Genomic DNA, 15,043 nt, shown 5'->3' on the forward strand with positions numbered 1-15,043 from the left:
ATTTGTATCTACAAAAATTGATAAAGATAAGTTGTTCTCTATATCATAAAAAAAAAGTTCTCACAGGATTTTATGTAGCATTTGGTTTAAATTTATTAGGAGCTACATGGAAGAGAATAGATAAGTATCTGTTACCAGGCTGCTTTTGGCATTGCCACAAACTATGGTTAACAGTGCTCCAGGGCTTGCTAAGACATACCAGCATAAAAAAAGCCTCGGAAAACAACTTTCCAAACCAGTATTCTAATTTAAGACATAGGGATGCCATTTCAGAAACAGAAAGACTTAACTCTAAGATTCAGCTGTAATATTAATAATTCTCTCACAGTTCTGTACTCACATTTACGTAGACTGGCAGATACTCCTGAGGGTATGCTGAGCTAGTGATGTCCCAGTGCAGGTAATAGTGCTGTGTCCAGGCAGAGTCACAAAGAATCAGGTTGGCAGGGTCTCTTGTTGGTGGGAGAGCAGGAGCTACCTTGAGCCACACGCCCTCAAAGCACATCTAGAATCTGCTTCATCCTGCCAGGAGTAAGCCTGAGTTGTCTGTGCCTGAAATCAAGCCTTCTTCAACAGCTGCAGCTCCTTTCCTATAACGTAGCACAGTGAGATGGAGATTAACACTAGTTTTTCTGGTCCATTTAGTAGCCTACAAAGCCAGCTGATTGATGTACAAGTTTTTACATACTGTATATGTAACAGTACTTCATTTTCTTTCCCCAGGGGAAGAGCAAAACAGCACTACTGAAAGTATTTTAAATTAAAGCAAAGGCAGTGAATGAGCCAGAGAACTCCCTGTGAAAAACTGATTTTCAGTTTGCCATTTGTATGAGGACCATCATTTTGTTTTTCAGAACTGCTGATATTTGGCTCTTAGAAATGTAGTGCAGCATATTTCTAAAAAAAAATAAATAAAAAATTAAAAAATCAATTTAATAGCTTAGAAGAGAATAAACTATTATGCTTTAGATGTTTCAATGTATACAGTGACCATGAAATTTGCAAGACAAATGAAGAGACCTGCTGAAAGAACAAAACTACATGTTTTCAAAAGGCAGTAGTGGTAGGTTATTTGTTTTAAATTTCTTGGTTAAAAAAAAAGGACTCTGGAACAAGAAGGACCTGATAGCAAGGGGAATGAAGCACGAGGGAAAGCACAACTGACATTAAGCTGTTTAAGGTATAGCGATACAGCACCCCAGACTGTATTCACTACAAATTCATTATTTCCCCATTTAAAGAGTGTTCTGCATTATGCAACAATTGTTTCTTGGTTTCTAACAATAAAATGGGAATTAGCTTGCATAAGCTTTTGTTCATATGGCTTACAGAATCACAGAATTGTAGGGGTTGGAAGGGACCTCCAGAGATCATCAAGTCCAACCCCCCTGCCAAAGCAGGTTCCCTACACCAGATCACACAGGTAGGCATCCAGGCAGGTCTTGAACATCTCCAGAGAAGGAGACTCCACCACCTCCCTGGGCAGCCTGTTCCAGTGCTCCGTCACCTCACTGTAAAGAAGTTCTTGCGCACATTTGTGCAGAACTTCCTATGCTGCAGTTTCCGGCTGTTTCCCTTTGTCCTGTCTCCACTCACCACTGAAAAGAGTCCGGCCTCGCCATTCTGCCCCCCACACCTTAGATATTTATAGACCTGGATCAGGTCCCCTCTCAGTCTCCTTTTCTCAAGGCTGAACAGACCCAGTTCACTCAGCCTTTCTTCATAGGGGAGATGCTCCAGGCCCTTCACCATCTTTGTGGCCCTCCGCTGGACTCTTTCCAAGAGATCCCTGTCTTTTTTGTACTGGGGAGCCCAGAACTGGACGCAGTACTCCAGATGAGGTCTTACCAGGGCAGAGTAGAAGGGGAGGATCACCTCCTTTGACCTGCTGGCCACGCTCTTTTTAATGCACTTAGTTTTTATATGCACACTACTCAAAGCACTACGCAGGCAGAACACGTTTTGATTTCCACATTTGTGTGTACCCAGTTTGAGCGCTACAAGCTGCGAATAATGGCAAACCAGCATTTGTGGAGTAGATCCTCCACAAGGAATAATAGAAATCACCGTGCAAAAATCACATCTATTTCTATTTCATCAGGCATTTCCCCAAAAAATATTTGAAATATACACTGGAACTGCACATTACCTTTTAGAAACAACACTGCATCTTCCTTCCCTTCCTTCATGTCAAAAGCACAGGCTAACCCTATCAGTCTTTGTATTGTTCCATTTTTTTCAAGTTCCTACTCCAAGTTGCTGCCAACAACGAAGACTGCTTCTGCTTTAACTCATACAGCTCAGACCTGGCAGGCCAGCAAACCCACAGAAACCAAGTTTTGTTCCACAGCCAGCAAAAACATTGCAAGTCCACACTTTAACCACAGGCCTTGAATAAGTCAATAGATTGCCTTGAGCTCTTTATTTCCAGTTACCTAGACAGGGAGGTAGTAACCATGATTCACCCTGATATTCCCTACATAACAGTGACTACTTTTTGCCTAGAAATGGGAGGATGATTAAGAGGCAGCAGTGTCCAAGAGATGGGAGGTTAAACCGAGGAGAAAGAAAAAGGTAGTGACAAACCTACATTCAGGAGTACTGCTTGATTCTCACCCCTCCCTGTATAGTTAGAAACAGTGTCTTAGTTTCAGCTGGGATGGAACTGTTTTCCTCAGGGTGTCTGGTATGATGTTGTTTTGGTTCTAAAAGAAAAACATTCTTGATAACACACCAGTGTTTATAGTCACTGCTAAGCAGCGCTGTGTAGAGCCAAGGCAGTTCTCAGTCAAGAGCCCAAGGATCTGGGAAGGAACAAAATTAGGACAGCTGACTTAAACTGGCCAAAGGGATATTTTGTATCATATGACATCAAATGGAAGAAGTGGAAGACATATACATATAAGTCTATGTATATATGTGTGTGTATACACACACACACACACACGTATTTATGTGTGTATATATATATATCATAATTACTATCTTTTTCCTTTTTTCTATCTTAGTAAATACTTTCATCTTAACCCACAAGTTCTGCTTTTTTCTTTCTTTTTTTTTTTTAATACTCTCTCCCATCCCATGGGGAAGTGGGGGGAGTGAGCAAAAGACTGGTGCTGAGGCACCTGCTGGGTTAAATAATAACAAACAGTCTAACAACATATTAGCAGCAGTTTGTATTGCTGCTTTTGAGTTGTGCTGAGTCATCTTATTACAGGCAGAGAATTCATCTGTTTAAAGAAGGGAGACTTCAAGTCACTCTTTTTTTGACCTGATATATTTCTACCTGTTAGACTGAAAGGATCCTTTCAAAGCCCAGTAAGTCCCAGTGGATTTCATTTTCTCAAGATTATGGCTACCCTGCCTCAATCAAGTAGGCACCCATTGGTATCTTCCACAGTTAGTCGGCCTTATCTTCAAACAAAGCAGAAGAACTGAACTTTAAATAGAATATCAAATATCTGGGAACATAACACTTTAGGGCAGTATATTTGTTCTGAGGTCAATATCCCTAGGAAATTCTCCACTCTTAGAAGCCTCTTTTGTGCACACTGACACAACACAGCATGAGAAATACGCCAAGGAGAAAGCACAGAAAATTTTCAAAAGCAACCAGCCATTTTAAGTATGATCTAATGAAGTGTAATAATGACTTTTAAATGAAGTGTCTGAAGAATAGATAAAATACATATCTAAAAGGTGAGTTCTGTTGTAAGTAATAAAGCGACATTGATGTGTCACATCAGCTACCTTCTAGTTTGGTCACAATACCAAATGCAGATACAAGTATTTCATATAAGTATACGTACAGATCAAATTAAAGTTTTAATTGTTTTTGGTACTGCCCTAAGCTGTAACACAATTGTGCAAAAAAAAAAAAAAAAAAAAAAAAAGATCTGCCATGCAAACCTTGATTAAAATGAGAGAAGACAAAGGAAACTACATTAGGAATGAAAAAAAAAAAAAAAAAAAAAAAACAAAAATGAGAATACCAAGTAAACAAGGGTACTGTTTGAAGTGTCTACCTTTGAGAGTAATTTTTTGCAGTCACTGGCTTTAAGAATAAAGACCACTTTAGAAACAGTAATCTTACTCATTAAACAACAGTTATTGCTTACCTATAGACATTTTTTTCTTGAAACTCCTCTATCCTATGCAACAAATAGAGTTGAGAAAATACATTCCTACTTTTTATTTTGCAGACAGCTGAATTGCCACCTCCTAAGTTTCTGTAGTGTGAATATAGCGTTGACCTGATTCTAAACAACATTTAAATACAATTGTCTGCCACAACACAAATCAACCAGAACCTCTATAATGGAAAACTATCATGATGAATGGGGCTGGGCAGAAAAAAGACAGTTGCTTTCTAGGCGAGTTTACTTTTGTTAGTTGGATCCTGGAACAGCAATGTTTACTTTTAATCTATACGTGGAATGCTGCACAGTTTTAAATCCTTCTATGCTGATCCATTGCCCCCAGACAACTGAACAGCACCCAATCTAGACACTGATATTTCCAAAACAGCTCTTCACCAATCCTATTCAGATTTTTTTTTCTGCTTCTGGTTTCCTATTCTTTGATACTGCCTGATTTTTGAAAGGTCTTTTTTTCCCCCCTTTAAAAAAAATGGTAATCTTGTTCTCTCAACCCAAGGAGAAATTGAACATTTAAGCAGGACATGCTAAAGTTGTGCTTTCTACCTCTTATAAAATAGAAAGTCTAGCTAACATTTACATAATAATGAACAGAACCAACTATTGTAGACTCAACTTTAAAAATACACTTTTCAAAACCTTTGGAGATAATAGCTTAAAAGGGAAGATTTAATGCTAATAACATAGGAAATTGAATCCATTCACTTTTTTTTTTTTTTTTAAATCACAATAGTAAACTAAGATTTGATATACTATTGTGCTGTTGAAACAACTGAAATTCACGTTTGAAGTTCCTGTTTGAAGAATTAAGGAGACACATCAAAAAGATTGTATGTTCCTTTCTTGGAATTTTTGATAACAAGTACAACCATAAATGAGATCCGTAAACAAGAAGTTCAAAGAACTGGCTATGGTTCTGACAATCCAGGTACTGAATTTGAGCTCCTAGAACTCAATCTGATATTTTTATCTTATATAAGGCCAATTCTCAAAATGTAGGAAGTAATGCTCTGAATTTCTTTCAGTTTCACATACTTCTCTGTTGTAATTGAATATAATTAAAGAAAACGCATACAGCAAAATATAAAGCACAGAAAAATCAGCACCACATACCATACTTACTTGAGAAAGATGTCGATGTAATAAATTACACCAATGAGAACATCTGCTTCTGACCCCTGAAAAAAGAAAGGCAAAGAAATTTAACTTCTCAGGAAAGATTGAAGGCCAGAGCTGAAAAAGGACAGAGATGATGTACAATAATTCATAAATGCATTATTTTATTTTATGTTTTACTAGTGCTTTGTTACTACTTTTTAAAAACATGTAATTTCAAAAAGTTGTAATTAATTTAAAAAAAATCTGTATCTCCAAACACATTACAACAGATCTTTAATTGCTCTTATGAAATTGTACGATATCCATATGTACACACACACACATACACACACACACATTTGGAAGTGCAATGCTTAACATAGACACGATACTTGATTTCAGATCTTAACACGGAATAGAAGAAAAAATGTACTTGGTGCCTTCCACTGCTGTTTACAGATCTGCTAATTCCTTTTGCTCAAGAAATTAGACATAGTTAAAAACAGTCATTAGTCAGCTGCTCAATAATCCCCAACTGTTTTCTGTTGTAAACCTTCAGGAGAAAAGCAATTTCTTCTTATGTTTCTTCAAACGTTGAACTCATTTTTCCAATATTCTGAAATTAAGCAAAAGCAGGCTTCCTTTCCCCCACTAGAAAACAATAACACCACACCATATCCATCCATTAACCAGATCCTACAGATAAATAAGCATTTCTCCTTAATGATATTTGTTATTTACCAGAAAAAAATCTGAAATGTATGCATTTTGTCCTACTTAATATTCCCTCCTTTATTATTAGTCTCAGCTCTATATTTATCTAGCAGCCAAATACTTTTCTTTCCCCTGCAGCAACCATGATCTTTTCCTTAATCTCCCTTGCCTTATCAGTGTAGTTCTGGAGGGAAATACTAAGTACTTCTGAAAATATTATATTAATAGGTCTGATCATTTGTTTCACTTTCTTATGTGCACGTTTCTTGTGATTCACATCATTAAAGAGTTCATTATTAAAAAACAAGCTGGTTGCTATTAAACCTACTATTTTCTTCCATCTGAATACAGCTGTTCAATGCAATTCTTTTGATAAGCTGCAAAACCTAAGAACCTTTCTACCTTTGATGCTTCCCATACCTACTAAGTAACAACACTGGCACTTTCAGATTACATTTAAGTATTTCCCTCATATTTATTCTGCTGCTGCCTTACTACAAATTTATTATTTTAGTTTTATAGAATTTTCCCCCACATCATAAAACATGCAAATTAAAGGTTACTTTAAAATCTTTGCAATTCAAATCAACCAGCTAAGTGTTCTCCAAATCAGAGTATAAAGTTTATTACAAAATAGTTTACCTTGTTAAAGTGCAATTTTTACATGATCTTACATGCTTTAAGTTGGGGTGATCATTAATCTCACATTCATACCCTGAAGTAAACATTTCTAAGTGAGAGTAAATCTCTGTTCCTTAGAAGGACATTTTTGTACAGAGTTACTTTCACTAAAGAAGGCCTGAAATACTCACAGTCAGAAAATGGGCATGATTGGCAACTGCAATGAAGGCTAACAGAGTAGTGCTTAGCAAGTGTGCATCCAGTAAAAGAACCAAAGAAATAAATATTATTAAAATAATCAGAGGAAGCCTATTTCGGAAGTCATAGCTCTACATTATCTACTGAAGTACATTTTTGGTTCCTTAAAGAATACACTATTTCATTAAAATTGCTAGCAAAGCAGTTTGGAAAGTCAACTTCTCACTGTTAAAACTGAAGTCAGTCCTTCAAAAAAAGAGGAAACATCAAAAAATAAATTTAAAAAAAATATCCATATTTAGGTGTTTGCACAGTAAATTATGTACAAATAATATTAGAAACATATTAGGTAAACACTGTATAAATCACTAAAAGCTGAAAAGAAAACATGTTAGTAATTTAAAAGCAGTAACAAAAAGCTGAAAATGTCTAAGTGTAACTGCCATGAATTTTAAACTTCATGACATCATTAAAAAAAGTACAATTTTGGCTAAACAAAAGGAGATTAATATCAGAGTAGGCAGGTTTTCCATTTAAATAATTCCATATAAATAACATATTTCAGTGAGAATTATTTTTTCTTCTACAACAAAAGGGTTGCTTTGCTAGAGGCACAACAGCACGGTATGGTAGCCTCTTTGGTTCTTTTTCAAATGAGGGAGTTTAAAAAAAAAGTAGTGAGCAAAGTTTCACTTAGTGAAATAAACAACTTTTTAAAAAATTACATAAAGTCAACCAATTGAGCATGAACACACACACACACACACAGCCTTTTGGCTTTCAGATGGCATACGATACTTCCTTGTAACTCTACAAAGTAAACCAGTTGTCTTCAGAAATACTTACAATATGCGGTAAAGCAATATACACATGGTCCCCAAGGTGAAAAGGGACTACAGGATCTATGAATCAATGGTTAACACACAGTCTTATCATGCAAATATTGTAAACATTATCTTTAATTGGGACCTCAAACATTCTTTGGTGTAACAGACTCCTAGGGAATCTCTGACTACACATTTTATATCCAATTCACACAGTAAAGAAAAGGAAGAAAAATTTTGCATTTGAAGTATACATTCCTTTAAAACACAGTATACATATATGGTCTCTGTTTAGAAATGGAACTGCTCTTTTAATAAAATGCTCCTGTCTATAGATAGCAAATCTTAATTGTTGTGGCCAAAGATCCACTTCTGGAAGGGGTCTGATGGGTTGCAGGAAACCAAACTGGGATGCTCTCCATTTCCTGTAAGGCACATATGTAGTGCTGCACTGTACAGAGTTTGATCCTAAAGTGGGTAAGAAAGAAGAGGGGAAAAAAAAAAAAAAAAGGTAAACACTGAAAATGCTGTTTTCCTCCATACATCATTTTCTGCAAGTTCATTGTTGTAAAAAAAAAAAAAAAAAAAAAAAAAAAAAAAAAAAAAAAAAGAGTAGGTGCGTGCTGTGCAGAAGGGGGCCAGGAAAAGAGTAGTATGCAAGTGCTAACTTGTTTTGCTAGTAAAAAGAATTATTTTAAAAGATCTAAGCATTTGAATTTACTTCCAATGCACGTCCAGACATACACAATAAAACACATCAACTGTTTTTGTAAGCGACTCTTCCAGTGAAATCATCAAGTTTTGAGCAGGTAACCAAAAAGCTATAATTATCTAAATTTTCTTCCCAAAAAGGAACTTACTCCTTAGGTAACCAAAAAGCTATAATTATCTAAATTTTCTTCCCAAAAAGGAACTTACTCCTTTTTTGGCTTCAAGTTCTGTTTTCTTGGGTTTTCTCTTTTATTAAAAACCATAAATTAACTCATCATTAATAAAATGCCCATCTTAGACTGCATGTCTAAATACCTTTTGATGCTGCCATTGCTCTTCTCCAAAGGCAAAGATTTTCTGGCCTTTGTAGCTACATTCACGAAGCTGCACAGGTCCTTTAGAAGCATGCAGACAAAGCTCCTTCTGAATGTTATGACGAATTTCATGGTGTGCAGAATACTCAAAGTACTATTCAAATAATTTTTTAGAAGTTTAGTAAGTAAATATCAATGAGAGTATTAAATTAACTCTGACATTCCAATACACGAAACAATAGATTTCTTTTGTTATTCAACAGTTGGAAACTACAGAATCATTTCTTTGACTTTTAGCATACACATCTTAGAAGTGTTTCTTAAAAAATGCCTTTTTTAATTCTGATGCAATGGAATACAGTGAATAGTACTTAAATGTAGAATTAGTTAAAAAAAAAAATATATATATATATATAATTTATTTTATATATATATATATATTATATATATTATATATATATTTTATTTTTTTTTTTAGTGCATGTACACAATCATGCAAGATTTCATTGCATGCACTCCCAGAAATCTTAACTAATACATGATACAAAGGGAAGAGTAGAAATAGTTGTATGGATAAGTTTAATTTTGTCATTTAGTAACTAAAACAAGAAGTTTTATTCAATTTTCATTGCTACATTTTTATATATTCTCAGAGCAACCAAAACCCAATTTTGTCACATGGACAGTACTGATTGCCATTAGTTAACTTTTGCTGCTCGAAGTAAACAATAAATGCTAACAAAAGGATTCTCTGTGAAGTTGTCATTACAAAGAAAAGCGTAATGTAAGGACATAATTTGTGGGTATTTTACTGTTATTTCCTGACAGAAGATTACTTTCAAGTCTCAGGTATCCTTGGCTATAGTTCAGGTCTAAACAGGCATTTAATTCTAACAGTTACAGACACAGCAGTCCTTTTATACCTCATATCCTGAACATCCTGGTCTCTTTCTTTAACCAGCAGGCTTTCTATCACTGTGTCTCACGACAACTGTTTCTTGGCTCCCTGTGTCAGCCTTTGCCATATCTGTCCTTTGACAGCCCACGCTCAGTTAGCACCCTGTTGCTTTCAACTGTCTGTCCAATTAGCCAGTTTCCATCCTCCCTCCTTGCCTTGGGAATCGATGCGAGCAACACTGAGGAACAGACACCTCACTCCTAAGTTCCTACGCCCAACGTCACTACCTGAAACTGGTACTGTTAGGTACCTGCTTAGCCATTTAGCTCCCAAACATAACAGTTTAATCTGTTCATCTAAGTAAAGCTTTTTTAATTTATCTTTGAATCTTAGGGACTCTCTTTGAGCCCTGAAAATAGGACTTGGAAAATTGCTTTAGGAATTAATTTATCTTAGACATTGAAATGGACATGTTATCACCTCTAGAATACGTTACAAATGAAAAAAAGTTACACAACTTCTATACAACTGTGAAAACTAGGTTCTCTGTTCCACTCCCCTCTCCTACCTCAAGCATAGGCGGAAAGGAGAGGTAACATGAAAAACTGCAGCCTGCACTGCTAAAGTCTGGTAAAGAGCATAAAGCAACGGAATGTGAAGGATTAAGTAAGCAAATACCCACATCTCTTGTGTATTACTAGCACAACCTATATTAAAAGAATAAAAGCTGTTACGGCATGGCAAAAGGAAAAACAAAGAACACACTTAAAAAGACAGTTTTAGTATAATCCAAGGTAAGTTAGAGAGAGGTGACAACAGAAGCATATAGCGGGTCTTTTAATATAACATCTTGATACAGTATTAATACAGTATTAATGACTGTGACCATTTGAAAAGGATAATATAACACCAGAACAAAATAAAAAAAAATTCAGTACTGTAAGGAGCTAACATAACAGGGTAGCGATTAAACTAGACAGTATTCCTTCTCCCACTAATATTGATTAGGAAAGCATCAGCTGAGTAGGGTCAAGTGTCTGAGTTTCCACAGTGCCATAAATGGTTGCCTTTTACAAGTCAAGTTCATTCCCCAAATAACTATAAAACAGCACTGTACATTTCTGGGAAAGGGAGATGCTAATTTTTAAATATTACAGTGCCTGAAGAATTCAGTACCGGACATCAATAAATGTCTGCAAGTCATACTGCAGGAGAAACAGGAGATCGTTGCTCCCCCAAGAGCTAAGCAACAAAGAAAGCTCCTCTTGCACAAGTTCAGTCATGTAGTTTACTTGCACGAGCCAGTATAGAGTAGATCACTTTGACCTCACACTACGAGGCTGTAAGCATGACAGGAAAGATGGCTCAGGCCAACCACTTGGTCTCCCACCACTGGCCAGATTCCCATCTTCCTTGACAGTGTGAGTCCTGCTGATAGAGACAGAAGCAATAGGAGGAAGCATAAGGAAAAGAAGAGTTAAGAAGAAAACACAAGAAAGTAGTAAAAGTAGGCTGAGAAGATTCTGCACAGGAACAAGAGACCATGTGAAGTAGTGCTATTACGTAAAAAGTCTGAATCTGTATGTTGAACATAGGATGTTAGATGTGGGACACAACAAGAAGAGCGGTGAAAAAAACCTGCCTTGAACAAATATATACACACACACACACACATATATATATACATTTGAATTCTTAAAAAACTATATAAAAAAAATGTAAATCTTGCATGCTAAATATGAGTCCATTCCACTACATCAAGTTAAAAGCTTTACTATGGTAAACAGTTGATCATAAAACCCAGATATTTTACCTGATTTCCTCCAAGTCCATGACAAGAATACATAATCAATGGTTTGCCACCATGGTTGTTTTCACCAACATCCAGACACATGTGGTTACCTACATTTTTTAGCTAAAAAAAATTTGTTAACAGCAAAAAAGAAATACAAAAGATCAGTGAGGATGAGAAAAAAATAAACTGCCTCACTTGTGTAGAAGCCTAATCTTTATCTTATTAATTAAAACTGTTAATTTATTTTTGCTTTCTACTTTGCTCAAATTTTAAAATCTTGTTCCCACAGAAGTATTTTTTTCTTCCTAAAAGTCTATTAACTTCATACAGTTGTCTACAGCCATGCACTGTGAATTACTCAACTACCATTCTCCATGGTGAATCTGATGATTCAGATTACAATTTGAAAACACACACAAAATATTCAAAACTAGAGAAAGGGGAAGTTTTATTTGTAAATACATGCTAAATATTCAGAATTGTTTAATACTTTGTTGGCTTTCGCGTTATAGAATCATAGAATCATAGAATCACCAAGGTTGGAAAAGACCTAAAAGATCATCCAGTCCAACCGTTCACCTATTCCCAATAGGTCCCACTAAACCATGTCCCTCAACACAACATCCAGTTATGCAGTCTAAGAGGTTAATTGACAGAGAATATGGAGTGATCTTTAAAATAAATAATGTTCATCATAAACCTAATTCAGAGTAGTATACAATTGCCAGAGTACAGCCGTCCTTCCTAACGTGAATTAAAAATTCTCTCTGACTTTTCACTATATAAAGCTAAATTTATTTTGACAATTCAGGAAAACTCACCACCTGTTTAGAACTTGTGTAGTACTTCTGTGGCAGTCACTATTAAGTCATGGGCAGAACGTTGACTATATTATCAAGCTCCAAGACCCCTTTAAGCAAAGCAACTGCTGCTTAAGAAGAGTATTTGCTTAAGTTTCATATAATAACATCAGTAGAGCCATAAAAATACTCAAATAGCAAGATATGCAGGTGAGACTCATCAATCATCAACAGTACTGATAGAAAACTCCACAGCAATTAACAATAGCTAAAATGTAAACACTATGGCTAAAGTAGCACAAAAGATTAGCTAATTTCTTGAATTCTAGAATACCAGAGAAAATAATTAAAATTAAACTCACATATCCAGAAAACAAAGGATTTAGGTCTGGAACATATACTTCTGGATAAACATTATTCAGATACCAGGTAAAATTTTTACACTGCAAACGTTGCCTTAAGTCGAGTCGTTTTGAGATGTCTCCAAATGTTTTCTGTTGCAGGAAGAGAAATGTATTGATATTATTAATATTTTTGTACATATAAATCTATAATATCCTGTTCTGTAGCATCAAAAAAGTAGATCTTTTTTAAAAAGTAACTGTGCTAGTACAGTTACTGCAACTTGTTTTTCATAACACCACTGACATCCTGCCTGTAGCATCTCAGAGCACAAGAAAGAAAAAACCATTGTGACATGCAAAAAAACAACAACAACAAAAAAAACCACAACAAAAAAGAAGTACCCGTAGTTCATAGAGTGCTTTAACAGTGCTATAAAGTGGCAATGTAAAAACGACTAAAGACCATACTGACCACAGCCATAAAGCTAACCACTGAGTATATCTCACTAAAGAGAGTGCTTAAGTGGATTAGTTCAATAACTAGCATAATACTTGCTATCTCCCACACAAAATCCAGTTGCGTTTTTCTGCTAAGCTTGCTTGGGAAATCTACTGCTATCACTGCTACAATGTTCATATAAAGGGTTAAAAAACATCTTCTAATAGAAAAGTATAAAGTTCCAGCTGGTAAATTACTAAAGTTCCAGATCACTTATAAAAACAACCTTCCCCAGCAAAGCCTAAATTTAACTTAAGTTTCTAAATTGACAGATATAGGATTGATTTTTTTTTTTTTCTTTTTTTTTTTTCTGAAAGGGAAGGTTGTAAGATTAATTAAACTGAACTATGTCTGTATTTTCACTAAAACGTCTACACTTCAAACATACTTTGTCAATAAATAACTTTTTGCTCACCAAAATTTTCAATGCAGCAAGTGTGATTTCTAAAACCACCACCATCACCACCTACTTGTTTCACAATTTTTGCTGCCTCTGTGTTTCTTCGGTAAAAAATTTCTTTATATTCATCCATCCAGACTTCTGCGAGGCGGACTTGATTACGTGTGATTACTTGAGTACCTTTTGGGAAAGTATGGGGACTCTTGCTGCGAAAGACATGGCCAACAACAGAGCAAGGCATGATCTCCAACTGTCCACCACATTGCCATACCTAACAATAACATTTTTTGTATAAGTGCAATGAGGTTATGATTAAGGAGATGGAATTAAAAAAAAAAATTCAGCAACACTACTGTTCTCTTAAATAGAACAAAACAACACTACCAGCAAGATAGTATATATCAGGAGCACTGTAGGTGAAATTCCTTATCAGGTAAACCCTGTAAAATGTACATTTCAGCTATCAACATTAATGACATTTAAATAAAAATAAATCACTTTAGTGAGCAAGTTTGTAGCTTATTTCATAGGTTATTAGTAATCAATTTGCCATGTCCTAGATGGCTGATTAAGCAGAGTAGTCAAGACACAATACTAATTTGTTCTCAAAAATCATGTAGACTGTTAGTGTAGAAACCAGTATTAAGTAAGTAGCTAAACTTACTCTGAAAGACATTTCTATATTTTCACCTCCCCATATTTCCATTTCATCATCATAACTTCCAATGTGTTCAAAATACTTCTTTGATATTGAAAAGAGACCTCCAGCAAAAGTAGGTGTCCTGCAAAAAGAGAAGATTACTGTGGAAAAGAAGATTCAAACTACGTTTAAGGTAGGTTTTCCAAATATAGATATGAAAACTCAGTACTACTGTTCTGGAATGTTTCTTAGCATTTGTCAGTGCTTCACTCCATTAAAATATTTTCCTGGCACAGGTTATTAAATCTGCCCCCATTGAGTCTCCTTCCACAGTTTTATTGTCACTCATTAACAAACAGATTATCAGACAGTATCAGTAAAAATAACATATTTTCCCTCTATGGAGGGAAAGTTACTACTCCTTTAGACCAGTAACATGTCTGAGGGCAAAGAATGCTCTGTATTGCATGTTTTAAAATGCATAACCAGGCTCCTACAGAAAACATTACATAAAACATCTAAGATGCTAAGACTTGTGACTATACTCAATATGAGTAACTAATTCATTTACAAACAGCTTTTTATTAAGAAAAAAAAAAAAAATCAAAACCAACCAACCAAACAAACAAACAAAAAAAAACCACAAGAAAATTGAAGGATATTATTCAAGTTACATTTACCTGATTGGATAGGTTTCATCTTTTCTTCTTTTATTTTCATATTTAGGAAGAGACTCCCATCCAAATGACAAACTCCAGTCAAAATTTCCTCTATTGTGGTTATGCCCATAAGGAGATGGCTTACTAAATTCAAAAGTATTGAGATCTATAGATGCAATATCAGGGCTTACAACAGCAACAGAGTTCTCAGCTATTCTTGCCAACAATGGTTCTAACCAGCCATAGAAGCATTCACCTATAGAAAAAATGGGAACAAGTACTGAATTTTCAATTTGACTATATGGTAGTATAACGGGAATAATTTAACATGACCATAGCAAGCCAGTACAGTTTGTAAACAGCACTTAACT

The 15,043-nt window shown here is 35.3% G+C and overlaps 1 protein-coding gene across 6 annotated transcripts in view; it reads right to left on the reverse strand.

Annotated features, from left to right (window-relative positions):
• GALNT3 (polypeptide N-acetylgalactosaminyltransferase 3) overlaps positions 1-15,043 on the reverse strand; it is a 33,233-nt gene that overhangs the window by 3,595 nt on the left and 14,595 nt on the right. For 2 of the 6 annotated variants that reach the window (XM_048952777.1, XM_048952778.1), the window contains 8 exons: positions 14,694-14,928; positions 14,038-14,155; positions 13,444-13,644; positions 12,493-12,624; positions 11,349-11,450; positions 8,639-8,791; positions 5,280-5,335; positions 341-590 (listed from right to left, as the gene is read on the reverse strand). In XM_048952777.1, the coding sequence (XP_048808734.1) occupies positions 518-590; positions 5,280-5,335; positions 8,639-8,791; positions 11,349-11,450; positions 12,493-12,624; positions 13,444-13,644; positions 14,038-14,155; positions 14,694-14,928 (1,070 nt within the window). In that variant the 3' untranslated portion in view covers positions 341-517. The other 4 variants (XM_048952779.1, XM_048952780.1, XM_048952782.1 and 1 more) reach the window with 4 other exon arrangements.

Source organism: Lagopus muta, chromosome 8 (assembly GCF_023343835.1).
Source record: "Lagopus muta isolate bLagMut1 chromosome 8, bLagMut1 primary, whole genome shotgun sequence".
Classification (NCBI taxonomy): Eukaryota; Metazoa; Chordata; class Aves; order Galliformes; family Phasianidae; genus Lagopus; species Lagopus muta.